Source organism: Budorcas taxicolor, chromosome 23 (assembly GCF_023091745.1).
Source record: "Budorcas taxicolor isolate Tak-1 chromosome 23, Takin1.1, whole genome shotgun sequence".
Lineage (NCBI taxonomy): Eukaryota > Metazoa > Chordata > Mammalia > Artiodactyla > Bovidae > Budorcas > Budorcas taxicolor.
The window spans coordinates 12,851,227-12,878,241 of NC_068932.1; the positions used below are offsets into that span (position 1 = coordinate 12,851,227).

General features: G+C 43.0%; 1 protein-coding gene across 4 annotated transcripts in view; it reads left to right on the forward strand.

Annotated features, from left to right (window-relative positions):
- The first annotated feature begins 6,203 nt into the window (after window positions 1-6,203).
- PCGF5 (polycomb group ring finger 5) overlaps window positions 6,204-27,015 on the forward strand; it is a 55,718-nt gene continuing 34,906 nt past the window's right edge. For all 4 annotated transcript variants that reach the window (XR_008201429.1, XR_008201430.1, XR_008201431.1 and 1 more), the window contains exons 1-2: window positions 6,204-6,486; window positions 26,024-26,120. Coding sequence is in view for 1 of the 4 variants with exons in the window: in XM_052660878.1 (XP_052516838.1) it covers window positions 6,375-6,486; window positions 26,024-26,120 (209 nt within the window). In the remaining 3 variants the exon portion in view is untranslated. The remainder of the gene's footprint in view (window positions 6,487-26,023; window positions 26,121-27,015) is intronic.

A 27,015-nucleotide genomic window follows, 5' to 3' on the forward strand; every position in this document is an offset into this window, starting at 1 on the left:
AGAGAGTCCTTGAGAGTTATTGATTAACAAGGGAGGGGTACATTAAGGGAAAAAGATGGTGAAGGGTGGTGAGAAGTCCTTCAGTTCTGTCTTCCTTCCCATTCCTCCATCATTGATTTTAGGCAGTCATAGATTTTGAGCTGTAATCTCCATGGCCATAAAATAAATACATTGAGGCCCAATAGGACACTTTAAATTTTAATGTTTTCTGAAATCTCTGTGGGATGACTGTTAGATTACAGAGGGTAGTTTTATGTCAGAGATATTCTATGTTCAAAGCTTAAATAGCATACTTAGGTATATAAAATAATTTGCAATAATGGAAAAGTCATCTTGTTTAATATTTCAGGGAAATAAAGATGTAACTTTATTTCTAAAATGTTATGCTGTTAAACATCTGTTCACTGATGATTATTAGACAAGAAAGGAATGTGAGCTTTTCAGTACAGAATTGCCCATCCATAGCCCAGCCTGAACTGAAATAAAAATCTATACCTAAAAGTATAAAGTAATGAAAACATTTCTTAGGTATACAGATAGCCCCAAGTAGTTCCAAGGGTTGTCGGGAGCCAAGTTGTTATTTGTGGTTTTCTGGAAGAATCTGGATCAGTGATCAAGTGAAACAAGTTATTGCTGTGTGATTTTTCTCCTTTGATGGGAAATCACCAGTGACCAGTTCACTCCTAAGTACACTGTATTCATTATTTCCCTTCCTCCTTTCATTTATAAAGTTTCTTTCTTTTTTTAAAAGTTAATTTTTTTTTTTAACCTGCTGCTGCTGCTGCTGCTGCTGCTGCTGCTAAGTCGCTTCAGTTGTGTTCGACTCTGTGTGACCCCATAGACAGCAGCCCACCAGGCTCCCCCATCCCTGGGATTCTCCGGGCAAGAACACTGGAGTGGGTTGCCATTTCCTTCTCCAGTACATGAAAGTGAAAAGTGAAAGTGAAGTCGCTCAGTTGTGTCCGACTCTTAGCGACCCCATGGTCTGTAGCCCACCAGGCTCCTCCATCCATGGGATTTCCCAGGCAGGAGTACTGGAGTGGGTTTTTTAACCTAACCCCTCTTAAATTCTTGGGTTTAAGAAGTTCTCTTAGGATGTGTAAATAATATGTGCCTTCGTTTTGATCTTGACCAAAATCAGCTATGCGATGATGAATTTGCCACTTCTCAGGATCTTGGCTTCTGCATCTGTAAAGTGAGAAAGCTCAAGCAGATCAGTGATAAGGGGACCTCAGCTATCTGCCTTTTCTCTTTCTTGGTCCTGTATATTTAGTTGTTCCCAGGCCTTTGTCTACTTGAACGTCCCTCTGGTTTTTGATATTCGTTATCAGAGCTATACTGAGGCTTCTATGTATAGAAGACTGTATTGTTGCAGTCCCCACAGTCAGAACCAAAGGACCAAGAGATGAGTTACTAGAAGGCAGTCCGACGGGAGGAGAAGCAACGGCGCAGCTAGAAGTCTATGTTTAAATGCTTAGAACTTACACATGAATCAGGACACTGGCCACTTCTTAACATTTCCTCTCACCATTTTTTTTTTTTTTTACCCAACAAATGTTTGAGTTTTTGTTTTTGCTTTTTGTGTGTGTGTGCATTTTTTTTCCTTTGAATGAGCAAGGTGAGGTGGTAGCTGAAGAGGGGAAAGGAGAAACTACTGAACACTTCACTAGAAACCATACTACCTCAAGACACAAAGCGCAGATTTTCTTGCAAAGCTGTCATTCTCTTCCTGCTTCCAAGACCACCATTTGCAGCTTTATTATGAAAACCCTACCTCCACGTCTGTCTTCAGGTACTGCTCTATAGCACATTTGTGACCCCTGTGTCCATTGTTAGCATAAATCCTACTATCCAGCCACACATTCATTTCCTCAGGGAATGCCAGTTAACCCCACTTAGTGTTGATAGCATCACCGACTCAATGGATATGAATTTGACAAACTCTGGGAGAGAGTGGAGGACATGAGAACCTGGTGTGCTGCCCATGGGGTTGCAAAGAGTTGGACATGACTTACTGTGAACAACAACACACTTGAGCACCAATCACACTTACATTCCCAGGACTTCATTAAGTGCTAGTCTTTAAAAATACATTTAAAATAAATTCAGATGCAAATTAGGAAGATAGCAAGTCATAGTGTATATGTTGTAGTATTCAATGTATACAATAGTATCTTCTATTTTAAAAATACACTAGAAATAGGGTGACTTTTCACATATCCATATGTTTAATGAGTTTTCAGGATGAACTATCTGCAGAGTAGTCCAGCAGCTGTAAAGTCATCCTACAGGACGTATATTCGTTGCTCATTGTGATTGCCAGGACTTACTGAAGTTGATCCCAGCTTGGAAATTGGCATGTATACTTTTCTAAAGTGGTTCTTCTGAGGAATATGAAAATGTGGTCACTGAAAACTGTTTCAGAAAATCTGTTGCTCTTGCTACGATATTAAAATGGTAATTTTTAAAGGTTGCATTCATGCTACCTTAGTTTAATTATAAATTGGCTATTTTGTGAAAGCTGTCTTGTCACTCCGTGCATTTTTGACTTGAAATGTATCTTTGAATGTCTGTCTGCCGCCAGATGAACAGCCATTGGGTTCATTGGTTTGCCACTAGAGCCATCTCCACTCTGGTAGGTAGTAAGTAAGGTGACTCGATTGGAGGTGAAAGAAATACTCTGCATTAGTTCTCCGCCCCCAGTACTGTCAGCTCCTTAGCCATCAGTGCTTTCACTTCTCAGAAGCAAAGATGATGTATGTTATGGCAGTACTTTTTCCTCTTTCTAACACGCAAGATTGGAAGTTGCCTTTGACAGATACCCTTTGGGATGTTCTTTTGAACTTTTGTTTTACTGGTGGAGACAACACTGATTTGCCTGCTATTTTAGGATTTCTGGATTCCAGTCTTCTAAGCAAGGAAGAACCAAGTCTAATTTATGTTTAGCAAAGTACTGGTTTTAGTAGAAATTTATGTTTGTGGAATGCAAAATATTAGGGCTGAATGATTTTGAGAAATCCTTTAGAGTATGCTTTTGAATCAATTTTTTTTGCAATGAATGGCCTCTTGTAGTTCTCAGGTCCACTAGAAAGAGAACTGGGTCTTTTTGTTTGGAACCTTGCAAACAGAACTCTGCCTTTCCAGTTACATCCCCACCCCTAGGGTTCTCCCGCTTGCTTACAGTTGTCGGTGGTCCTGATATACACCCACTCCACCCCAAGTACCAGGTTCCTTGCGTGCTAAGTCGCTTCAGCAGGGTCCCACTCTTGGCGACCCCATGGACTGCAGCCCACCAGGCTCCGCTAAATGCTGAAATGGGTCGCTCTGCCTTCCTCCAGGGGATCGTCCCTGACCCAGGGATCGAATCCACGTCTCCCCTGTCTCCTGCATTGGCAGGCGGGTTCTTTACCCCTAGCGCCACCTGAGAAGTCCACCAGGTTCCTTAGTGGTTCTTAAATAAGGTGCAAATCAGTAGGTCTTGGTCCCCACCGTGGCCTGCGTGGGGCTGGTTTGGGAAAGACGCAGCTGAGTAGACAATTTCTCACAGGGTGACTCATTCTCAGCACTGACCATTGCTTGTAAACCCGCCAGGGAAAATATGCCAGACATTGTTATGATGAAAACAACTGGGAGGGGCTGTTGGTGAGGCGGAAGGACAGACAGAATTTGCTCAAAGCGACCGGGAACCTGGGCGGGCGGGGCTGCCGCGGCACCTGCGAGGAGCGCGGGCCTGCGGGCGTGGCCTGCGGGGGCGTGGCGGGGGCGGGGCCGGCCGGCGGCGCCGGCGGTTGGAAGGGGGTGGAGTTGCCCTTGGAGGCGGCACCGGCCCTGGGCCTGGAGGCCCGCCGCGCCCTATCGGGCCCGAGCCGAGTGGCCCCGCGGAGCGGGGCGCGCTCCCGCCTGCAGGGGGAGGGCGGACGGGGCGCGGGGACCGGCCAGGCCGCGGCGGGCGCTGTTTCTCTTTCACTTTCCTTCCCTCTGAGGCCGGCGCGCTGGAGGCAAGGAGCGGCGGCGGCGGCCGCGGGGTAGGTACCCGGGGGGCTGGAGAGCGGTTGAGGGGCCGGAACTCCGGCCGCCCCCGCGCTGCACGCCCAAGTTTGCGCAGAGCGCTGGAGCGGCGCCCCCAGGCACCTGCCGCGGCCGACCCCGCCTGGAGCCAGGGGAGCCCCTTGGGGGCGGAGGTGGGGGTGGCCAGCCGGAGTCTGGGAGCTTCGAGGTCGCGCGCTGCGCTCGGGGGGCGGAGAGGGCGGCAAGCGCCAGACGCGGACAGAGGCGGCGCGTCCTCCTCGGCGCAGCTCCGGCCCGGCCCGAGCAGCGCGTCGGCCGAGCCCGGGCCCGCGCACCTGCCGGGCGGGCGGGGCGACTCGTGCTCGGACCGCCCAGGGCAGTGGCTACCGGGTTCTGCCCAGGACGCGGAAAAGTTCCCTCCTGCCCCTGCCGCGTCCCTGCCCGCGCTGGCTTCCTTTAACTGCCGTGGTGACAGGGCTCTGTGGCTTACAATCCGAAAAGCCTCCCTCGGTCGGGACTGTGCATGTCCTCTTTCAGAGGACTTTCTCAGACTTTGGAGCTTCGTGGCAAACCTGTGAGAAAGGCAGGGCCGTTAATCCCGGTGTGTAGAGGAGGAAGCCGAGACCCAGGCACGGCCTTACTGAGGATCGTACAGGGCTAAGGACCAGAACCCAGACCCCTTGCGCAGATACGATGATTACTTGCAGAACCTATTCTGTGCACATACTCAGTGGTACAGTGTCTGCCGATGGAAGGATGGATGCCTTTGACCTCTTCGGTTGCTTTATACTTAACCTATGTGTTAACAGCTGAAGTAGGAGAAGGTTTTTGTTTACAGAATTAACTTAGGAAGTCCCCACCTTTTTCTCATATTATGTTTCATGTTCTCTGAGGACACGTTTGTTGTAAGAAACATTTAAAACTTTTTAAAGCAACCATGTGGACGAGCCATGCTAGACATTTCTGGGGGGAAAAAAGTTTTTAAAAATGTTAATGACGTTCAGTTTTTATAGTGTGCTAGCTGTATGTATGTTGTCTCATTTCATTGTCCCTACTGTAGGAGGCTGGCATTCTTTATTTCTTTACTTATGTATTTGACTGCACCAGGTCTTAGTTGCGTCATGCATGATCGTCAGTTGCAGGATGTGAACTCTTACTTGTGGCTTGTGGGATTTTATTCTGGGACCAAGGATGGAAACCTGGGCCCCCCTGCATTGGGAGTGCAGAGTCTTAGCCACTGGACAATTAGGGAAGTCCCATAGGAGGCTGGCGTTCTTGTTTTCATTTTACAGTTTAAAAAACCCTAAGGCTTAGGTAAGTAACATTGCCCAGGTTGTACATTTACTAAATATGACTGGTATGTATTTAAGGTTTTGCAGTCTAATAGAGGAGATTAAGAATGAAGATAATTGTAAATCACAGAAGAGTCAGACATGACTTAGTAACTAAACAGCAACAGAGGAGCAGAAGGACTCATTGGGTAGAGGGCGTGGAACCTGCAGAATGGACTGTGAAGAGAGTCATCCTTTCAGTTTGCCTGACTGTTGAACAGTGTGTTAAGATCAGCCTGTGGAGGGTCTTTTATGACAAGCTGAGAAATTTAAACATTTCCCTGTTGCAGAGCAAAGAGAAGACCCTGACATTCTTTGATAAGGGGCTCCAAACGTAACAGAATAAAACTTGGTAGAATCTAAGTTGGACTGCAGGTGGAGATATAATATTTGAGTAGCATTGCTGCGGGTGGAATGGAAAAGGGCATCCATTTGATTTGATTACGGCTTGATGTGGAGTACAGAATGGAAATGGGGAGCATTTTGATAGGGAGGATAATGACTTGAATTTTGAATCTTCAGCTTGTGTTGGCAGGAACTCCTAATAGAGCAGTCAAGCAGACAGTTAAAATGCATTACTGGGGAGGTAAAGATATCAAAACCCGAGTTAATAGTCTCAGGTGTCATTTGTTTAGAAGTGATAGTTGAGGCCTCAGTATCAGATGAATTCGTCATTATTCTGAATTAATCATAGCAGGTTTACAAATTAATATCACACAGAGGGAAATGTTCTGTTCACCTATTCACCCAATTTGGAACATGTAATGCTTGCTGCTAATATACTGGTATTAATCCAGTACGAAGAATTTGACACCTGTTTCTCTCATCTTTTTAAAATTATTGTGGAAGAAGATATGGGAAAGCAGAACCACCAAAAGGGGTGATGACCAGCGATCTCATGAGAAGTCTGGATGTTAGTTCTCATGCCTCGGGACACCCAGTTGGGAACGCCACACCAGCTCCTGGGATCCGACTTCCATCCACTTAATACCCTTTTTTGCCTGAACTACTAGAGCCAGTCCTAGCTAACCACGAATGGCTACCCAAAGGAAACATTTGGTGAAAGATTTCAATCCTTACATCACCTGCTATATCTGTAAAGGGTATCTCATCAAGCCAACTACAGTGACGGAATGCCTTCATACCTGTAAGTATTTTTTTTTTTGTTATCTACCTATTGGAAATTTTCGGTTACATTTGTTCTTTTAAAACCACCACATTTTGGGTTTTTTTGTTTTGTCTAGATTTTTTCTTTTAAAACAGTGAATATTCTAAGAATTAACTTTGAGTTCATTTTCATAACTTCTCATTGGGATACTAGTAGTATGAATTTTTTCTTGTTTTAAAAATTGTAATAGTTGACTTTTTCTGATTTTAAAATGTCCTGAAAATCATAAGAAATTACTGGTTATAGTTTTTTTTTTAATGAACTATTTTAGGTTTTTTTTTTTAATTTTACTGAATTTATATGTTCTGAGTTTTTTTTAGGATATGCATACTCTAATTCATTGTGCATTTCTTTTAATCACTTTATTGAGGTATGGTTGACATAAAAAAGTTGTAAAGTGAAGTGAAAGTCACTCAGTCATGTCCAACTCTGCAATCACATGAACTGTACATTCCATGGAATTCCCTAGGCCAGAATGCTGGAGTGGGTAGCCTTTCCCTTCTCCAGGGCATCTTCTCAACCCAGGGATCGAACCCAGGTCTCCTGTATTGCAGTTGGATTCTTTACCAGCTGAGCCACAAGGGAAGCCCAAGAATACTGGAGGGGGTAGCCTATCCCTTCTCCAGCAGATTTTCCTGACCCAGTAATTGGACCAGGGTCTCCTGCATTGCAGGTGGGTTCTTTACCAACTGAGCTATCACGGAAGCCCAGGAAGACCACCAGGGAAATCTAAAAAAAAAAAGCTGTACATATTTAATGTCTATAACTTTGATGGGGTTAGACAAGTATGCACCCATGAAACCATTACCGCATCACTGCCACAAATCTTATCCATTACCTCCAGAAGTTTTCTCTTACCTTCTTGTTTATTATTACTATTATTGTGATAAGAACACAACATAAAATCTGCACTCCTAGCACATTTTAAAGTGTGCAACATAGTATTGTTAACTGCAGGCATGATCCTGTCCAGTAGATCTCTAGGACTTACTCATCTTACATGATTTAAACTTCGTACCCTTTGACTAATAATCAACCGCCTCAATACTACCTGGGAACTTGTTAGAAATACAAATTATCAGGTCTCACCCCAGAATCACCAAAACAGAGTTATCTGTGTTTAACACACTTCCAGGTAATTTTGAACCATGCACAAGTTTGAGACCCACTGTTCTAATATGATCATATCTTTGGAACCCCTACCAAATTTTTCACCAGTCCTGTCAGTAGAAGAAGAGGCATTTTAATAGCCACATAGGTCTGGGTTTCACCTGCTTTTTGTGTTTTTGCCAATACAAGTTTATTTCCCTATTGCAATGAAAGTAATTCCAGTAAGTTCTGGTTCTATTAATTCCAGTAAGTTCTTTGGTGCCTGTTACGTACACTGAAGTAGATACTGTAGGTGCATGATTTCATTGTTCACCTTACAGTAACCTTGAAGCAGTTTGCAGGGGACATGGGGAGAGCGAGGGTATAGAAATTATCTTCATTTGTGGGTGTGGAAGCTTAAGAGCTAAGTCACCTGCCCAGTCTCACAGCTAGTAAGTAGTAGACATGTATTCAGCTCCAAGGGCCATCCTCCTACTGAGATAACCTGGGACATTTCTTTAATCCCCGTCTTCAGCTGTTCTTTCCTCTGCTTAAATTTTGTACTATTATGCCAGTAGTTTTCAACAGAGTTACAGAATAGAATCACCTGTTAATTGTTAAAATGGCAAATTTTATGTTATAAATATTTTACCACAGTTAAAAGAAAAACCATAAAATCACCTAGGAAGCTGTTTTAACATAGACTTTTTCAGAATGCCACCTGAAGAGATTTAGTGGGGGCTGTGATAAGGTCTCAATTCACGTCAGTTCATTTGCTTAGTCCAGCTCTTTGCAACCCCATGGACTGCAGCACACCAGGTTTCCCTGTCCATCACCAACTCCCAGAGCCTGCTCAAATTCATGTCCATCGAGTCAGTGATGCCATCCAACCATCTCATCCTCTGTCATCCCCTTCTCCTGCCTTCGATCTTTCCCGGCATCAGGGTCTTTTCCAGTGAGTTAGTTCTTTGCATCAGGTGGCCAAAGTATTGGAGCTTCAGCTTCAGCATCAGTCCTTCCAGTGAATATTCAGAACTGATTTCCTTTAGGATTGACTAGTTTGACCTCCTTGCAGTCCACGGGACTCTCAAGAGCCTTCTTCAACATCACAGTTCAAAAGCATCAATTCTTCGGCACTCAGCTTTGTTTATGGTCCAACTCTCACATCCATACATGACGACTGGAAAACAGCCTTGACTAGATGAACCTTTGTTGGCGAAGGAATGTCTCTGCTTTTTAATATGTTGTCTAGGTTGGTCATAGCTTTTCTTCCAGGGAGCAAGCATCTTTTAATTTCATGGCTGCAGTCACCATCTGCAGTGATTTGAAGCCCAAGAAAATAAAGTCTGTCCCTGTTTCCACTGTTTCCCCATCTATTTGCCATTAAGTGATGGGACCAGATGCCATGATCTTAGGTTTCTGAATGTTGAGTTTTAAGCTAGCTTTTCCCACTCTACTCTTTCACTAGGGTCTGGGCGTGTGTATACTTTTGGTTGGTATTACTGGCCCATGCTATTCAATTACCAGTTAACTATAAACTGTCTTAAAATGTTTGCTTACTGTTGCCCTTATCATTATTTCACTTGAACAGTTAGTTATCAGTTAAACATCATCAAACATACTTATTGAATACCTACTGTGTGCTAGGCACCATTCTGAGCACAGAGGATACAGCAGTGAACAAGGTAATCAAAAATATCTGCTCTCAAGACAGGGGAAAACCAGTAATAAATATATGCCGTGAACAAGAACAAAGAACTGTAGGACTGTAGATAGCAGAGTTGGGGTTGTTTTATTTAGTGTTGATTTCTCTCTTTGATATGATGACATTTGCACAGAATACCTGAAGGGATTGAGCTCTGTGGATATAGGGGAAGACCATTCCAGGCAGAGGGAAAAGCAAGTATATAGCCTTGGAGTGGGAATGCCCTTGGCAGTTCAAGGGGCAACTAATCAGTAAGGAGGCTATCACTGCAGGTCAACTGAAAGATTATAAGGCCGTCAGCTAGGGTAATGAGATGTGAGATGGAGACGGTGAAGAGGGATCGACTGTGAATGCGTTTTGGAGGAAGAACCTACTGGGTGTGGCTGCTCTAGAAAGGGGGCTTTGTCTCAGAGTTTCCCGCTATGCCAAGTATGGTGCCTAGACACGGTCCACAGTCTGTTTCGTTTTACTTCTTCTGATGCTATTAGACATTATGAGTATATTGTTTTTTTTATTTGCGTGTCTCCAGCAAAACCCTCCAGTTCTAGGAAGAGATTTAGTGGATGTTGGGAGTGTTTAATGTTTAGAGGAGAAAGCGCAGATTCTCCTGTCTCTACCTACAGATTTTATATCTGCTCTTCTGAAAGAACATTTTCTTTGAGACATAATGAAATCCGGGTTTAAATGTTCCTTTTTTGAAGGGAAAACAAAAGATTGTAGAAGTTTAAACAGTAAGTTTAAAAGCAAGGGTTATGTTTATGTTTACAGTAGCAAATTTAAGGTTTAAAGGGATAGATGGCCATTTAACTGCTTATGTCCTTGTAGCCTGAAGTTGCTTGGCCGTCAGTGAATCCCTTTACTGAGAGAGAATGAACATGGCAGAATTGTGATTAAAGACTCAAGTGTGGTCTTTCTCATCCGCAGAAGCACAGAACAGTAAATGATGGAGGAGTCAGGCACTCAACTTAGTGTCTTAGGAGATCTGAGGATTGTACAGAGTGCTAAACTTTGTGCACTTTCTGATCCTTGGATTTCTGTGTATTTTTTGGTTTGTATTTATACTGGGGCTTTTAGACAAAACCTTTCTCACCTGCAAAATATCTCCCTGTTTGTACTGATAAAAATAAATAGTACCGCAAAGCAGTGTTTCTTAATCATTGGTTGGGTCTTGATGTTACCTGGTTTTCTTAGGTCTGAGGTGGAACAGGTGTAGTGGTATTGTAATTTGGAATCAGTATACAATAGAGAAGTAAGGTGGCCAGTGGGACAGGAGGAAAGTGAGAAGTCCACTGTGACATTGAAGTACCCCGTAACAGTTTCCATCTTGACTACGGTGCTTAAAAAAAAATCTTACTAAGTTAACTTTATACATAGTCTACAGTTTTATGATACTGTAAGTTAAGAATGGGTAAACAGTAATTCTTATTGTGAAAACTCATCATAAAATGGAAGGATTTGTTCTTAATCTTCAAGTTTGAAATATGAAAATGAAGCTTTATTATTGGTGAGCGAAGTCACACTTTGGGCCCGGTCCCTTCAGAACTCTCTAGCCAAGTGAAGGAACAGGAGTCGAATTAAGGAATGTGTCAAACGAATGTGGATGCTGGGAAGTGCAGTGACAGTAGTGACACGGAATGATGTGATAGCAGACGTGTCAGGGTGCTGCAGCGGGATGGAAAGCCAGAGAGAGGGCTGAAGAGAGCATTTTTTGAAAACCCTTGATACAGATAAATGCAGTTACTTCACTCTTTCAGGCTACTCTACACATGCATCTCGACTCTCTCTGCTGCTCAAATCAGGTTATTGCCCCGCACTCTCTGCCTCGCCCCCCATTCTCCCAGTGAGCAGCTGTAGAGCTAACAGTGCCTGGCTGCCCTGTGGGTGCAGAGACAAGGATCGAGATGGCAGCCGAGTGACTGAGGCGCCCCATGGCGTCCTTAGCACTCAGCTCTGTGGAGGACAGAGGAAAGGGGTGAGCCCGTCGGAAGGAAGGGGGAGAGGGGGACAGATGGCAGCGCAGAATGTCCCCAGCTCCTGACAAGGAGGTGCAGCGGGGGAAAGGAAAAAGAGGCTTATGAAAGCCTCATCTTTAAGTGGGCTCCTGCCTCACCTGCTAACACCCAGCTCTCTTTAGCAGGTCAGGGGCATGTGATGAAAAGGTATCAAATTTTACAATGAGGTAAAAAATTTAAATACAGATGCATTTTCCCCTTCAATGTGATCACTTAATGCTAGTGAACGAAGTCCACATTCTGTGAGTTTATAGGGTAATTGTGGGGCTTCCCAGGTGGTTCAGTGGGTAAAGAATCTGCCTGTAATGCAGGAGATGCATGTTCTGTCCCTGGGTCAGGAAGATCCCCTAGAGGAGGGCATGGCAACCCACTCCAGTATTCTTGCCTGGAGAACCCCATGGACAGAGGAGCCTGGCAGGCTTCGGTCCATGGGGTCACAACGAGTCGGCCACAGCTGAGCAACTGAGCATGCACGCACGAGGTGATTTTAGCAACCCGAGAAATCCAAGGAGATAAACTTGTTCACACAAATAACTATTGAATTCTTTAAATAATCAGATGTCAGGCACTTGCTAACTGGTAGAGTGATGAATAAAATAAATTTGGAGCTTAAACTCTGTTAAGCAAGCTCATAAGCTAAGAAGAAATTTCTTCAGGTGTGTTTGGATCTATCTACTCATTTTCTGTGGAAACTCACAGAAACTCCTCTGAGACTCAACTACCTATGCTGATGTCTCCCAAATCTTTATTTCAGGCATAGTCCTGAGCTTCAGAATCCCACTGGATGTCTACTTGGATGTCCTGAAGTGGCCTAGAACTTAACATACCCGAAAGTGAATGGATGGAATGCCAGCATTCAGGTGTCCAAGCAAGAAATATGCTCCATGCTTAACTCTCTTTACCCCCACCTAGCTCAGCTGGTAAAGAATCCGCCAGCAATGCAGGAGACCCCAGTTCAATTCCTGGGTCAGGAACATGCGCTGGAGAAGGGCTAGGCTACCCACTCCAGTATTCTTGGGCTTCCCTGGTGGCTTAGATGGTAAAGAATCTTCCTGCAATACAGGAGTCCTGGGTTCCATCCCTGGGTTGGGAAGATCCTCTGGAGGAGGGTATGGGAACCCAATCCAGTATTCTTGCCTGAAGTATCCCTATGAACCAAAGAGCCTGGTGGGCTGCAGTCCATGGGGTCGCAAAGAGACAGACACGACTGAACGGGTAAGCGCAGCACAGCAGTACGGGGCAGAGTTCTGTCTGGTCTCACTCTGTTATCTCTCAAAGATCTGTGCCTTCAGTCTGATGCCCCACGACCTTTTTGCTCAGGCCATCATTCCTTCTCACTGGAGTCCCTGCAACCTACTCCTAACCTGTGTTAGTGTGATCATTTACAAGAGCTTTGCTGTCTTCATCACTCACACCTCAGCCAACCCAAAATTTCCTTAAGGTACCCTACTGCCCTCAGGATAAATTAGATCTATTTAGCTGTGACTGATTTCTGCCCTCCCCGACCAGAACACACACACATATGCATACACGTGGTTCAACTGCTTGCTCCGCTTGGAACATCTCCTGTGTGCCTGGGTGGTGGTTCCCCATCCTTTAAAGCCCGTCTACTCCAAGATGCCATCTCTCTCTCCCACAGTAGGTTTAGATTAAATGTATCCTTGGTACCTGGCACTTGAGTGCTCAAGAGAAGCTTAAATGAATAAATAAATGGTCAGTCAGTTGATTATTTTATTGTCTGCTTTTCCTTTCGAAGATTCAAATGCAGTGGTAGGTAGCTTGAAAGGCATGTAGCGAGTGGGGGTTAGGAATTCTGGATTTTGAAAAGCTGTCTTCTACAATATAGGTGAGAGCTTTGTGGGTCTTGGGTAGGGCTAGGGCATGGAAGAGGGAGAGAAGCAGGACTGGGGAGTCAAGACTGGTGGTTCTAAAGTAAGAGACGCTCTGTCTCTTGCTCCAGGGTCCTGAGAAATTTTTTGAGGTTGCTGACAGTGTATTTGCTGCTGGTTGTATAGGTTGTTGACTTAAAATGAAAGACTTTTCACTTAAACTAAGAACAAAGGAGCTTTGTTCCAGCAGCTAAAATGTGCATAACACAGTGCATTGGTTCTTAACTCCTTTGTGGTTCGAGGCCTCTTTAAGCATCTGACGATTCTTTCCTCCAAAAAAAGGGAAGGTTTTAGACATAGAATTCTGTGGTACAGGAAAAGAAAGCTTTCTTCTTTCTGCCCTTTCAGAGATTATGGCAGTAATCCCTTAACTAAGGTGAATTCTTTGGAAAAACGTTGTTGTACTTAGTTTTTAACTTAAGTAAAGAAGGGTTAATTGATAATTAAATATAGATGTGACCATTAAGGGACTTGGTAATTTTATATAGTAACGTGTAAGAGTGAAGAAATAATTTAATTATAAGACGGTAAACTTGAAATGCAACCATCATGTATTGTTTTCTGAACAAGGATCATAAATATACAAGTATTAAAGTACCGAGAACGCTTGATATGTTAATACTCCATGTTTAAAAACCTTATGCCACGTGTACTTGCTGTTCAAAATACAGTCTCCAACCAGCAGCATGAGCACTGGGGAATTTGTTAGGAGTGCCCGTTCTCGGGCCCACCCATAGAGCTGCTGGATCTGAGTCTCTGGGGGAGAGGGCTGGAATAACAAGCCCTTCAGGTGATTCTGTGGTGCACTGAAGTCTGAAAAGCATACTTTGGACCAGACGTTAATAATACAAGCATCTCTAGAAGTAGGCACTTTGTACTTTTAATCATATAGTAATTGGAGTGAATGCTAATAAAATTAAAACAGTGGCTATTATTTGTTGAACGTCATATTGAGGGCCGTGGGCTTTTACTCGCATTACCTTATGTAATCTTCCCAAGGACCCTTCTATTTAGGTGGCATTAAATCAGTCAGCAAATGTTGATTAGCACCTACATTGTGCCATTCATTACTCTGGACAGTGGAAAGACAGCAGTAAGCAAGACAGATGCAGTCTGTCCTCTTAGAATTTATGTCTCAATAGAAGAGACTGACAGAAAGCAAGCGAATGATACAGTTTTAGATCCCATGTATGACACCTGCTGTGAAGAAAGTAAGACAGAGTAAAGGCTTGCTTGGAAGTTACCGTTTGAGCAGAGATCGTAAATAATAGGAAGGAGTGAGCTATGAAGAGGTTTGAGGGAAGAGTATTTCAGATTCTTATGCCAGTGTTTTTCACAGAGACAGGACTCAGAAAGGTTAAGTACACAGCTAATAAGTGCTGGAGCTAGGTTCTGAGACCCAAATATCTGACTCCAGGTACATCTTTATAATAAATTAGGATATTTGCTGATTTTCTTCTTCTTTCTGGCAGTTTACATTTTCTATAATTTCTTTAAGCAGCATGTGAATTTTTAAAATGTATATAGAAAGTCTCTTCTAACTGTATTTGCATGACTGTATACAGAGAAATGGCAGCCCACTCCAGTGTTCTTGCTGGAGAATCCCAGGGACGGGGGAGCCTGGTGGGCTGTCGTCTCTGGGGTCGCACAGAGTCGGACACGACTTAGCAGCAGCAGCAGCAGCATACCTGTCATTATGTACCCAATCAGGATCTGAATTTATTAATAATTCTGAATGATAGTCTTTAAAATGTAGAGATATAAATTGAACTCTCCAATACTATGGTCTCTGTACAATTGGATTTTGAGTCAAGACTTGTTTTCAGAGTAATAATCAAAGGCCTAAATAGAAGCTGTACTTAAAGTTTCAGGAAGTGCAAATACAGTGTCTAGGGTTGTAGTAGAGTCGAAGTCACCAGTAACATTGATGTTACATGTTTCAAACAGTATTTTGGCAGCAACTAGTCATTCATGAAGGTGATTGCAGTGTTCATTTTGATGATTCTTTTTAAATCGGAAACAATAATTATAGGCCTTAAGCAGTCTAGGTGTCATCTATCATTAGTAATAATGTTAAGAATCATATCAGATGTATGGTTCTTTTTGCTGTTGAAACTATGTGTTAGATAGTAAAGAATGAACAGTAGAGCAGAGATTCATAGTGGACACTAAAGACAAAACTAGGGGTTAACAAATGAACTTGTCTTCTGTACTGGTTTGTAAGAATAAATTATATACAGGTCAGGATGAGTTGGAATTGATACCGGTGATGGATTGAGGAAAAAGATACAAAGCATTCAGACTTAGAAATTGTGGTCAGTGTGCAGCTATGTAGAAGCACGTAGCACGAAGGTTGAACGTAAACATTCTGAGCAGGAGCGCAGCCAGTGTAGACGAGGCCAAGGATCATTTCCGTTTGGGTGCTCTGAAGATGGATCGTAACTACTGGTGTTTTACAGCATGTTAGTTTTTACCAGACTAGTGTATTACTATATATCAGAAATTCAAGAACCAGTGAACAAAGCTATATTCTCTAAGAATGCTCAACCACTGGCATGTTTACTCAGTTAATAGAAAATCATTTTATTTTAGAGAACTGTTTATGCTGAGTCCACACATTTATTTCAGTGTTTCTGAGTTATTTGTTGTTGGCAGTATTGGGTTTCTGTTGCTGCACAGGCTTTTCTCTCCTTGTGGTGGGCAAGAGCTACTCTCTGGTTGAGACGCGTGAGCTTCTCATTGCAGCGGCTCCTCTTGCTGTGGAGCGTGGGCTCCAGGCACGTGGGTGTCAGCGGCTGTGGCCCGTGGGCTCCAGGGCACAGACTCGGTAGTTGTAGCATACTGGCTTAGTTGCTCTGCAGCACGTAGAATCTTCCCGGACCAGGGATCAAACCCGTGTCTCCTGCGTTGGCAGGCAGATTCTTTGCCACTGAGCCACTAGGGAAGCCTTTACCTCATTTTCATCGTCAAAAAAATTAGTGAACTCAGAATCTCTTCCCTTGCTTTAGTTGAAACTGTAGGCTTATTTCTGACTTGACTCTGTAGCACACTTGCAGGTACTAAAATCATGACTCCTTCTGCTAGTCCTAACTTTTGCGTGCTCAGTTGTTCCACAGATATTTACTGAGTACCTCCTCCTCCAGGCACAGTACTAGCTGGGCACCTGAGACATACCAGGCAGCATAGCCGGCAGTAAGCCAGAGTGTGCATTCGCAGCTGATGAGTGGTGCGGAAACGGGAGTGCAGGCTGGGTACAGGTAGCTAACTGGGTGGTCGGTGAGACGGTATGAGCGCTTAAGTCTGTGAGGAGAGGCCTCGTTAAGAAGGTGGTAGTTGAACAGATTTAAGGACGTAAAGGAGTTAGCCCATCGGATAGTTGCCCGCAGCCCACTGGGGGCTGGATGCATGAATCTGGAGAGGATCAGCACTCAGGTCCTATCTCACCAGTGAGAGCGCCAAGAGTGTGAGTGTAGAGAAGGGAAGATGACCAAAGGCTAAGCCCTGGAACCGAAAAAGAGGCGACAGCGAGGCGGGAGGAGAGCAGAGTGTGGGCCCTGGGAGGCAGAGCACAGACAGCGCCAGGAGCAGAGGGCGGCCAGGCTAGCCGCGTGGGCGCAGTGAGCCAAGGAGAGGCGGCAGGCACGCGGACGAGCTCTCAGTTCAGTCCTTAGGAGCAGAAGGCTGGCTGGGTGTGAGAGGACGGAGATGTTTGGGTAATTGTTCAATGATTATGTAAGTCTGTCACCTTAATGAAGGTGAGGAAAAGGTGGAAAAAGAATGGGAAAAGAGGAATTAGAGTATAGGCAGCTGTGAAATGGAGTGCTAGTTGACTCAGAAAGTCAGTAAAGTCAAGTCACTCAGTCGTGTCCGACTCTTTGTGACCCTGTGGACTGCAGCCCACCAGGCTCCTCAGTCCATAGGATTCTCCAGGCAAGAATACTGGAGTGGGTTGCCTTTTCCTTCTCCGGGGGATCTTCCCGACCCAGGGATCGAACCCGGGTCTCCCGCGTTGGAGGCAGACGCTTTAACCTCTGAGCCACCAGGGAAGAAAAAAGTAAGGTCGATAGAAGTTTGATTTTTTTTTTAATAGATGGGGAAATAATGTGTATGAATGTTGGTGAGAATCTTCAGTGGATAGCTAAAGACTGACGCAGGTGAGAGGGATAAGCAGTGGAGCAATCTTCCCAGACCATTGGAATAGGGTCTGGTGAGCAGAGCAGAGGTTGGCACGTTAAAGTTCTGAAAACAGGCAAAACCACAAAGGTTAGATGTTAGTGAGTGAAGTAGGTGTAGTGATATAAATTCTACTTCCTTTTTTTTTTTTCTTCTTTCCTTTTGTTTTCAGTTGAACAGAAAGTGAGGTCATCAGTGTAGAGTGGTGATGGGGAAGTAAAAGTGGGGGTTCAAGGAGAGAGGAGAAAAGTGAAAGTCACTCAGTCGTGTCTGACTCTTTGTGACCCCATGGACTGTATAGTCCATGGAATTTTCCAGGCCAGAATACTGGAGTGGGTCGGCTTTCCCTTCTCCAGGGAATCTTCCCAACCCAGGGATCAAACCTAGGGCTTCCGCATTGCAGGAGGATTCTTTACCAGCTGAGCCACCAGGAAAAGCCCAAGAATACTGAAGTGGGTAGCCTATCCCTTCTCCAGGGGATCTTACCAACCTAGGAATCGAACCAGGGTCTCCTGCATTGCAGGCGGACTCTTTACCAACTGAGTTATAAATATTGGTGAAGAGCATATGGAATTAGGGTGTTGAGTGTGACCACCTGGCAGATGAAGGACCCGCTTTTGAGGGTCATGATCAAGAATTTAAGGTGAGGACCAGTCAGCATGGTGCATGTTTTTCTCCCGCAGTGTTCAGCGGTAATCCTGTAGAGCAGTGTGTAGAGTTGGATATAGCCCAGGTTGACAGTTTACCTGATTAAGTATGACAAAAGAAGAGTTGTAGTAGAGCGGAGCTGTCCAGAGTCTGCCTGTGAAAGTGATTATTCTGGTCGGCCGTGGAATTCATACCGATGAGGAGGGCAATGAGGGCATGGTGGGCCTCACCCTGGAGTCCCACTTGACTCCTTAAGTCTGTCTGTAGAAAGCCTTCCTGGACTTTGTGGTCTCCTGGCCTGCTTGGTCTCGGATTCACCTCCTGTGCTGAAGCCCCAAGACTCTCCTAACCTGGCTCAGCAGGCCTTGCTGTCTGTCCCTCTGTCCTGGCAAAGCAAGAATAAAGCAGTCTCCTCGATAGTAACGCTGTCCTTTGTGTTCTCTGTGAAATTGTAACTCATGTAGGCCTTTGAAAGAACTGTGCTGTGTAAGAGAAATAAAGATGTTCATTAGTCCCTTTTATGAGTAAAACTAGGAGATCCTGTCTCATGGAAGCAAATTACAACTGTTCTGGAAATCTTTAAAAATAATATCAGTTTTACATGTAAATACGTATCAAAAGCAGCAAGCTGATGCCTCTTCTCTTTGCCGATGATCACAGTTTACTTACAAACTGTTAGCAGATAAAAGACAAATTTTTCAAAGGCAAACTGTGTCAAATGAGTGTTATCAAGAAGGGCATATAAAGATAGTGATGTGCTTCAGGAAGTAAGAAAAAATCTACTCCTTTGTTGAGAGTTAAAACCAACACATTCAGATGATTTTAACAAAGTCAGCATTTGATCACTTTTAATAAACAGGACTACTAATGAATGACATGACCAAGGACATGAGAGAAAAGACTGTTACTGTTTTGTTATCCACGATATCAGAAGTGGTGCTCAAAAAGAGAAATTGCTGTAGATCACCGTGTCATCGGGGCTTCCCTTGCGGCTCAGCTGGTAAAGAATCTGCCCACAAAGCGAGAGACCTGGGTTCAATCCCTGGGTTGGGAAGATCCCCTGGAGAAGGGAAAGGCTACCCACTCCAGTATTCTGGCCTGGAGAATTCCATGGACTGTCTAGCCCACAGGGTCGCAAAGAGTCAGACACTACTGAGCCACTTTCCCTTTCACTGTCATCAAAGCTAGGAAGCTAGTTTTCTGTGAGAGATGTGGGTGGGCCATACATGTGAGATAGCAACAGCTAGTGGGCCTTGTACCTGTTGTGACGAACTGCCCCCCTCAAGAATTTGAAAATTAAAATGTGGAAGAGCCTTTTAATAGTTGAACTATTGGAGTCAACTTAGAAATCGTGCTTCTGAGCAAGTATATGGAAAGTGATCAGGAAGAGACACAACAAGGTTTCTCCTGTACCCAGGAGGCTATGCTGGAATTGTATTAAACGTATTAAGGAAGGAGTATCGAAGTGTTGATCAGTCTTGTATCCTCAGCCCCAGAAAAAGAAGTGTCATATGTGCAAAGATAGGCAGTTCCCATTTAGGTGACGTGGTGTGTCATCAATTTGATGCTTGAGTTGCGAGACTATCTCTAGGGTAAATATGGCTGCAGACGGTTAATTCCAGTACATGATCGACATTTCAAGTTCCATTAGCAAGATCATCTGTTACTTAAGATAGATGTGTCAAACTAATCATGGTCTGATGCCGTTCAATATTCGATTGCCGATGCCTTTTTGTTAGGATTTTTATGCTCATCGGGCAAGCTGATTTATAGTGATAGCTCACATTTATTAAATAGAAGTTACCAGTTACTCATTTACACATTTTATGTATATTAGCTCATTTAATCCTCATAAGAGCCACGTGAGATAGATATCCTTGTTATCCCCCTGTACAGAGACACACAGAGTAATTTGCCTAATAGCAGATCTGGGATTCAGATTGAGCTGTCTGCCTCAAGACTGTCTTTTCCCTGCTAGAACCACGTGCTGTACTATCTGGGCTTCTCATGTAAACCTGCCCTCTAGGGGAACAACACAGTAATCCCGTATTCTTGTGGTTATATTTTGTCTTCTGTCAAAATGATCTCCTGATGGTGAATAACACAGTGCCTTCTGGTTATGACTTGGCAGACGGCCAGCTCCTGGACTGGGCAGCCTCAATGAGGCATTCACCAGTAAGTATTTGGTGGCCAGGATTTCCCAGTTGTCTTCTGGCTGCCTCAGTAAGAGAGCTTTGCAGAGTTGGAGTCCTGGTGCCAATCCCAGAGATTTTGATTTAATTGCTCTGGGATGAGGCCTCTGAATCTGTTCTTTAAAAAAAAAAAAAAAAAATCTCACTGGTGATTGTGGTGCCCATCAAAATTTGAGAACTACTGCTTCAGATGACACATGACTCTTTGTCAATTTGTTTAACAACCTAGTTTAAATCTAAGGCACAGCAAAAGGAACAATATCACTTAGTAAGCTTTGGCAGAAGTTTAATGATGGTTCTGATGAGCTAAATATAAAGATCAGTTAAAAATATGAAATCCTGATGCCTGGGACCAAATGGTATTGGCTTTAAGATGTGTAGTGGAGTGGTTTGGATTTTAGGCCTTGAGCTGGACATCCAGGCTGGGGATAGATGCCCTGTCTGTTGCACAGCTGGGCACATGTGGGCAACCTGCTCAGGCTCTCCAGTATTGCATTCCTCCTTTGCCGGAGGGGGATGGTAGCTCCATACTGTAATCCATACAAAGTCCCGAGCCCAGAACCTTCTATTTGGTTAGTGTTCAGTAAACGCTAGCACTTGTTGCCATTTAAGTGTTTTTCCAACTGGGGATATCTTTGGTGAGCCTAATTCCCTTTCTGACCAGGTGTTTCTGCTTTCTCCAGCATGTCTCTTTAGAGTGGCTGCTGAGGGTGAAGACTTTATTTGGTCTCCACACACAGCCTTAACAGCAGACTGGGACCTTTATAAACATTATTCTTGAACCACCTGAGTTAACCAGTATAGCAGTTGAGCAGTTAGCTTAGTATTAAATCTTAAAGATATTTAAAAAATGTTTTTCAGCTAGTATAAACTAGGAATCAAAGGTCAGTTTTATAGTGATTTTTTTAAAGCATCTGAGCGAAAACAAATTCTCATTTTACTTTTTTCAGTTTCACTGAACTTCTGGCCTGGATTTTCTCAGGTTCTAATTTGTGTAAGGTTGTGCTTTATTAACAGCTTTTAAAAGAGTATGGAAGATGTATTTCTAGAGTTTCTTGGGATTTTCTTTTAAGGACTATATAAGATACTGAAGGAGTTCGAATTCTCCTTTTGGACATATTTAAGGCTCCCAAATTAAGGGATCAGGCTTTCTTTTTCTGTATTCTTTAGACCTGTAGATATAAAATTAGAAGAAAATGTAGCATATAGGCATGCATTGAGTAAGAAAATGGGCTCTTGATTCAAGTCCTGGCTTTCACCACTTATGGACTCCATGATTTTTGGCAAATTTCTAAAGTTCTCTATTCAATTTCTTCATCTGTAAGAGGCCTGATAATATTACCTAATTAATGGGGTTGTAATGAATATTAAATTATGTCAACTATATGTTGAGGCACTTGAGAGTATTGCTTGTTATTGTTCAATCCCTAAGTCGTGTCTGTCTCTTTGCTACCCCAGAGACTGTAGCGGGCGAGGCTCCTCTGTCCTCCTCTGTCTCCTGGAGTTTGCTCAAATTCATGTCCATTGAGTCAGTGATGCTATCTGACCATCTCGTCCTCTGCCACTCCCTTCTCCTTTCACCTTCAATCTTTCCCAGCCTTAGAGCCTTTTCCAGTGACTCAGCTCTTCGCATCAGGTGGCCAGAGTGTTGGAGCTTCAGCAACAGTCCTTCCAAGGAATATTCAGGGCTGATTTCCTTTAGGATTGACTGGTTTTCTTCTTGCAGTCCAGGGGATTCTTAAGTCTTCTCCAGCACAATTCAAAAGCATAAGAAGGTGCCTGTTGCATAAACCTTTTAAGCATTGATGATTTTGATGAAAATGATGACATCCACCCAAAACATCTGAACAAAAAAGAAAACTAGAATAAAAATATTTTAGCATCTTAAATTTTTCTCGTAAACTGTTGGGGGAAAATTTTTAATTAAAAATAATTATGGGCCTTAGCCTATGAAAAAATATTTAATTCTTTTAATGTAATGCTTTATGTAGTAAGGTTAGTTCCTACATCCTGTGGGATGGCTTAATTCCATAGCACAAGCTGGAATCAAGATTGCCGGGAGAAATATCAATAACCTCAGATATACAGATGATACCACCCTTATGGCAGAATTATGGAATTAAAAAGCCTCTTGATGAAAGTGAAAGAGGAGAATGAAAAAGTTGGCTTAAAGCTCAACATTCAGAAAACTAAGATCATGGCATCTGGTCCCATCACTTCATGGGAAATAGATGGGGAAACAGTGTCAGACTTTATTTTGGGGGGCTCCAAAATGACTGCAGATGGTGATTGCAGCCTAGAAATTAAAAGATGCTTACTCCTTGGAAGGAAAGTTATGACCAACCTAGACAGCATATTAAAAAGCAGAGCTATTACTTTGCCAACAAAGGTCCATCTAGTCAAGGCTATGGTTTATCAAGTGGTCATGTATGGATGTGAGAATTGGACTGTGAAGAAAGCTGAGTGCCGAAGAATTGATGCTTTTGAACTGTGGTGTTGAGGAGGACTCTTAAGAGTCCCTTGGACTGCAAGGAGATCCAACCAGTCCATTCTAAAGGAGATCAGTCCTGGGTGTTCTTTGGAAGGACTGATGCTAAAACTGAAACTCCAGTACTTTGGCCACCTCAGGAGAAGAGTTGACTCATTGGAAAAGACTCTGATGCCGGGAGGGATTGGGGGCAGGAGGAGAAGGGGACAACAGAGGATGAGATGGCTGGATGGCATCACCAACTCGATGGACATGAGTTTGGGTGAACTCCAGGAGTTGGTGATGGACAGGGAGGTGTGGCGTGCTGCGATTCATGAGGTCACAAAGAGTCAGACGCAACTGAACTGCACTGATGGGATGGCTTATCTGTCATGTTTAGTTGGTAGTCGGATTTAGCAGAGAAGCTGAAGATGTTTTTGGAGTTGTATTTCTACATTACATTCTTTTCCTTTGTTGAAAAAAAGTTTTTATTTTTTTTTCCTTTGTTAAAAAAAATGTTTTTAATCTAACAAAATTTGTGATCCCATATCAGAAAACCTGGATTCAAGTGTCTGTGCTGCCATTCATCAGGGAAGGCAGGTCACCTGGCTTGTGAGAACCTCTTCTCTTTTATCTGCAAAAGTAGAATAAGATACTGTATCTCACACATTTGTGTGAGAAATAAAGTTGCCTCCTAATGGGGCTTTCTACTCCCTCTGTTCTGCACAGTAGAAATAAAATGTGAGCTACCAATGTAATTTTAAGTTTTCTAGTAGCCACATTAAATAAAGAAAGGAAATTAGTTTTAATATATTTTATTTAATCTGGTATGTCTAAAATATTATCACTCCAACATGTTAATATGAAAATTATTAATAGGATTATTCTTTTCATTGTCAGTCTTTGAGATCTGGTGTGTAATTTATACTTAGAGCACATCTCAACTTGAACTAGCAACATTTCAGGTGCTCAGGAGCCACATTCTGCTAGTGGCTATCAGTCCAGATCTGGAATACAGATTACTGGTCCCATCCCTGAGCACCTTGAGGCTGCCTTGGCCTCAAGCAGCCTTATTCTTGAAACTGTGTGCACCTCTGGACAAATGAGCCTGACATTTCTTTCTGCATCAACCTGGATTAGTATCTTTGTCCCTGGGAAGACAGGCTCCTACCCTTAGCCTTCTAGCTGACCCACATGAGCACTTGCTCTGGATATGTCAAGTGCCTCTCTGTTGGCCGAGGGCGAGAGACAACCAGGAATTCCTGAGAATGATAAACCTTTTGAACCATAACCATCAGAGTTCCAGGGCGGGAGCTGAAGTTCAGGACAGGATCAGGCTTCCTAATACCCTTCATTCTTGCCTCTTATCTGTCCTATTTGCCTTCTTTCCCACATTTTAGAGATTTATCTGGTGTCCCTGGGAGAACAGCAAATACCAGCAGTCTGCTAAAGAATTCAGCTTTTCCCGCCTCTGCTCAGTATTGATTAGCAAGGTAGCCCTTCCTTCCCAAACATTAACTTTTAAAAAAGACATTCAGAATGTTTTGGAGGCCAGGAAATTTGGAGAAAAGAAATATTCACATCTAAGCTTTTTTTTTTTTTAGGGTTTTGTACTGCTGTTTTTCACCCAAATTTGGGGAGAAATGTAGTAGTGTTACCCCAATAGCTGTATGTAACGGTAAAAAGATGTAGCGAATAGGGCGCCCAGGTGTACTCATCCAGCAAAAAAATCTGCTCAGATGTCATCTTCTCAGGAAGAAGTCCTACCCTGATCACTCTTACCTAAAATAGCCCCCAGCCTGCAGCACTCTCTCTCGCTACAATTTTTTGTCTGTTTTGTAGATAGCACTTATTACTAACTAAAATTCTTTGACTTCCCAAATAGAAGGTAAGCTCCATAAGAGTATGAACTTTGTTTTGTTTATCCCTGCGTCCCCCAGCTCCTAGTATAATGCTTGGCTGTTGCAAGTGAAAAGTGAAAGTGTCCATCTCTCAGTCCTGTCCAACTCTTTGCGACCCCATGGACTGTAGCCCACCAGGCTTCTCCATCCATGGCATTTTCTGGCAAGAATACCGCACTGGGTTGCCATTTCCTTCTCCAGGGGATCTTCCCGACTCAGGGATCGAACCCAGGTCTCCTGTATTACAGGCAGACTCTGCCTTCTCAGCCACCAGGGAAGCTGGCTATTGAATCAATGAATAAATAAGTGAAAGGAAATACTGTATGTACTGATAATTTTAAAATTAGTTTCCTAGGAGAAGTCTACCCTGACCATTGTTTCTCTGACCAGTGTATGTGATAAGTTTGAATTTTCAGACCTAATCTCAGTGGTAGGAATCCTGGTGTTTATTCTAGGTCAGTCGTATAGATAAATTTTCGCTGCTTCTAGATAGTCCAGGGCCTGCAGAGGGGAGAAAAATAGTTTGTAATGAAGTCGTAAAAGGGGGAGCTGATCTGTACAGGTGAAAATTTCAGATTACATAGGGTAATAAAATGGAAGAGGGGGCATTGGGATAGGGAATTGGGCTGAAAATTTTTTACAGTTCAGGTGCTGTTTATGTCTGAGGTTTTGGGGCAAGAAAGTTGGTAAATAAGAAGCTTAGGGAAAAGGTGGGAGAGAGTCATAACCAGAAAGATTAGTATTATTTGGAGGAGGGGTTGGCTATATAGACTCGTGCCCCAAAAGCCACAAATGGTATTTCTGTTGTCTTTATTTATAATAAGCTTTATTTAACATCTTAATTAATTAATCCTCGGTGGTTCTTTTGGCTTACCTCTTGTGCATTTGCACCAGCTTGATGTCACTGGCTATACTTCATGGCCCTTGGGATTATGGTCCTGTGAGCACGGACGCATCATACTCTGCACGGGCCAGAAGTTCTGTTGAAACTCCTGGTTTGTCCCAGGAGCACCCTGCCCATAAAAACTAATCCAGGCATGTTGAGAACTCTCAAATATTATTAAGTACTATTTATATTGCATTCAAGTAAACTTTTAGCAAAAGAAATAAATTCAGATTTACCAGCCTTTACTGTTCCTTGTTCTGCTTCTTTAAATGAGAAAATCTATTGTTGTATGTAAATGCATCAACGTTTTTACATACTATGAATGAATTGTTTGGTTTGTGAATATATTTAAGAATAACAATAATCAAAATAGTTAATTTTTATATTGTGGCAGTAGGCTTTATTTCAGGTGTTTTTTAAAATAGTGTTATCATTTTAAGGTTTTATAAAGTTTGATTAATAGCATTTTATGTGTAGTAGATGATTTATAGGGACTGTCTAATTATACTAAGTTCAAGTGATGTATTTTAATCTAACATCTTGTTTCTTCTCAGTCTGCAAGACTTGTATTGTCCAGCACTTTGAAGATAGCAATGATTGTCCAAGGTGTGGCAACCAGGTTCATGAGACAAACCCATTAGAAATGTTGAGGTATGTCAATATATTTTTAGTTCCTCTAACTTAAATCATTATATAAGCTCTTAATAATTCTTATTATGCATCATAATACTTGCTGGTGCCTTGACTCAGTTAATATAGGCTTTGATTTTTGTTTTAAAGCATTTTATTTCAATTTATTTTATTAAGAAGAAATGAAAAATAAGGCTGTACATATTAAATATCTAAGAAATACATTTCCAAATTAAAAATTACAACGTTATCTCAGGATCTCAGGGTGACTTTAGTTGCAGTTATTTTTAGTATTTTATTATTCTACACAGTACTCTGTATTTGTTGAGCTACATGGTAGTGGAAAGAGGGCAGAACTAACAGGGATACTAGTCGTGGGACTCTTAATTTTTAAAAATCTATCATATATTCTACAAGTGTGCTGCTGCTAAGTCGCTTCAGTCATGTCTGACTCTATGCAACCCCATAGACAGCAGCCCACCAGGCTCCCCCGTCCCTGGGATTCTCCAGGCAAGAACACTGGAGTGGGTTGCCATTTCCATCTCCAATGCATGAAAGTGAAAAGTGAAGGTGAAGTCGCTCAGTCGTGTCCAACTCTTCGCGACCCCATGGACTGCAGCCCACCAGGCTCCTCTGCCCATGGGATTTTCGAGGCAAGAGTACTGGAGTGGGGTGCCATTGCCTTCTCCAATTCTACAAGTGTACATTATGTAAAACCAAAAAGAATTTTAAAATGAGTACCCTTTTCTTAATGGTATAATCATTATACCAAATAAATAGTAATAATATAAAGAAGTATAGTCATATATTTTTAAAGTTAGAAGTGCTCTATAAGGTCCTAATCCAAACCAAACCCTTTTTCAAGATTGTGAATGGAAGTTTATAGGAGTGACACTACATTGCCTGAGGCCCAGCA